General features: G+C 72.8%; 1 protein-coding gene across 1 annotated transcript in view; it reads left to right on the plus strand.

Moving 5' to 3' along the window:
- EMIHUDRAFT_201397 (hypothetical protein) overlaps window positions 1–716 on the plus strand; it is a gene marked incomplete at both ends in the record, with an annotated part of 2,102 nt that extends 1,386 nt beyond the window's left edge. Inside the window, 3 exons of the mRNA XM_005787728.1 lie at window positions 232–312; window positions 389–626; window positions 694–716. Of these exons, the coding sequence (XP_005787785.1) occupies window positions 232–312; window positions 389–626; window positions 694–716 (342 nt within the window). The remainder of the gene's footprint in view (window positions 1–231; window positions 313–388; window positions 627–693) is intronic.
- Between the last annotated feature and the right edge of the window lie 207 nt (window positions 717–923).

Here is a 923-nt window from a genome sequence, read left to right on the forward strand (position 1 = left end):
GGCGCGCTCGCGCGCGACGCATTGCTCCATCCAACTACACCTCGGCTGCACCTCGGCTGCACCTCGGCTGCACCTCGGCTGCACCTCGGCTGCACCTCGGCTGCACCTCGGCCCCAGGCCTCCGACGCGCTCGACGCTCTGGCGACGGCGCATGCGGCGCGCGCTGACGGAGCGGCGAGCGGCGCGGGCGGTCCCGAGGACCCCCCCTGCGCCGCTTACCCCGCGCTCGAGTCGATCGCTCGCTTGAGCGCGGCTTTCCCCGCGGCGCCGCTGCCGCAGCTGCTGCCGCGCGCGCTGCCGCCGCACCCAAAGGTGCGTGAAAGCGATGCGCGCCCCTCTGAGCTCCCCACGGCTCGGCTGGACCTCGGCCCGGATCTCCCGGTGGCAGGTGTCTGAGATGCTGCGCCACTTCGAGCTCGCCCTTCCCGGTGACGAGGCGCTCTCCGCCCCGGCGGGAGGGTACCAAGTCTCGACGCTGCGGCCGGCGGAGCTGCTTCCGGAGGGGTCCGATAACGACCCGGCCAGGACGGCGCTCGTCGAGTGGAGGCACAGTGGCGGCGGCGACGTGACTAGCGTGGTCGGCTGCGGCGAGCACTTTGGCAGCGCCGACGCCGCCGCCCTCGCCGGTTTGGGGCCGACGTTTGCAGAGCTGCCTTCGCAGAGCGCACTCGTCGCTGCTCTGCTGCAGGCGAGGCCCCATCCTCGACACTTCCTAGACACTTCCTAGACACTTCCTGCGAGGCCCAGTACAGCGTCGGCTGCTCTCTCGGCGCCACTGCAGCTGCTCTTCGGGTGGGTCTGTCTCATCTCGCCTCCCCCCCGTCGCACCCGCAGAGCCACGCAGTTGGCGCCGACGCGCTGCTCCTCGGGGGCAAAGGGAGCGGCAAGACGGCGGCGGCGCGGCGCTTCGCGGCGGCGCTCGG

The sequence above is a fragment of the Emiliania huxleyi genome, assembly GCF_000372725.1.
Source record: "Emiliania huxleyi CCMP1516 chromosome Unknown EMIHUscaffold_14, whole genome shotgun sequence".
NCBI classification, from domain to species: Eukaryota; Haptophyta; order Isochrysidales; family Noelaerhabdaceae; genus Emiliania; species Emiliania huxleyi.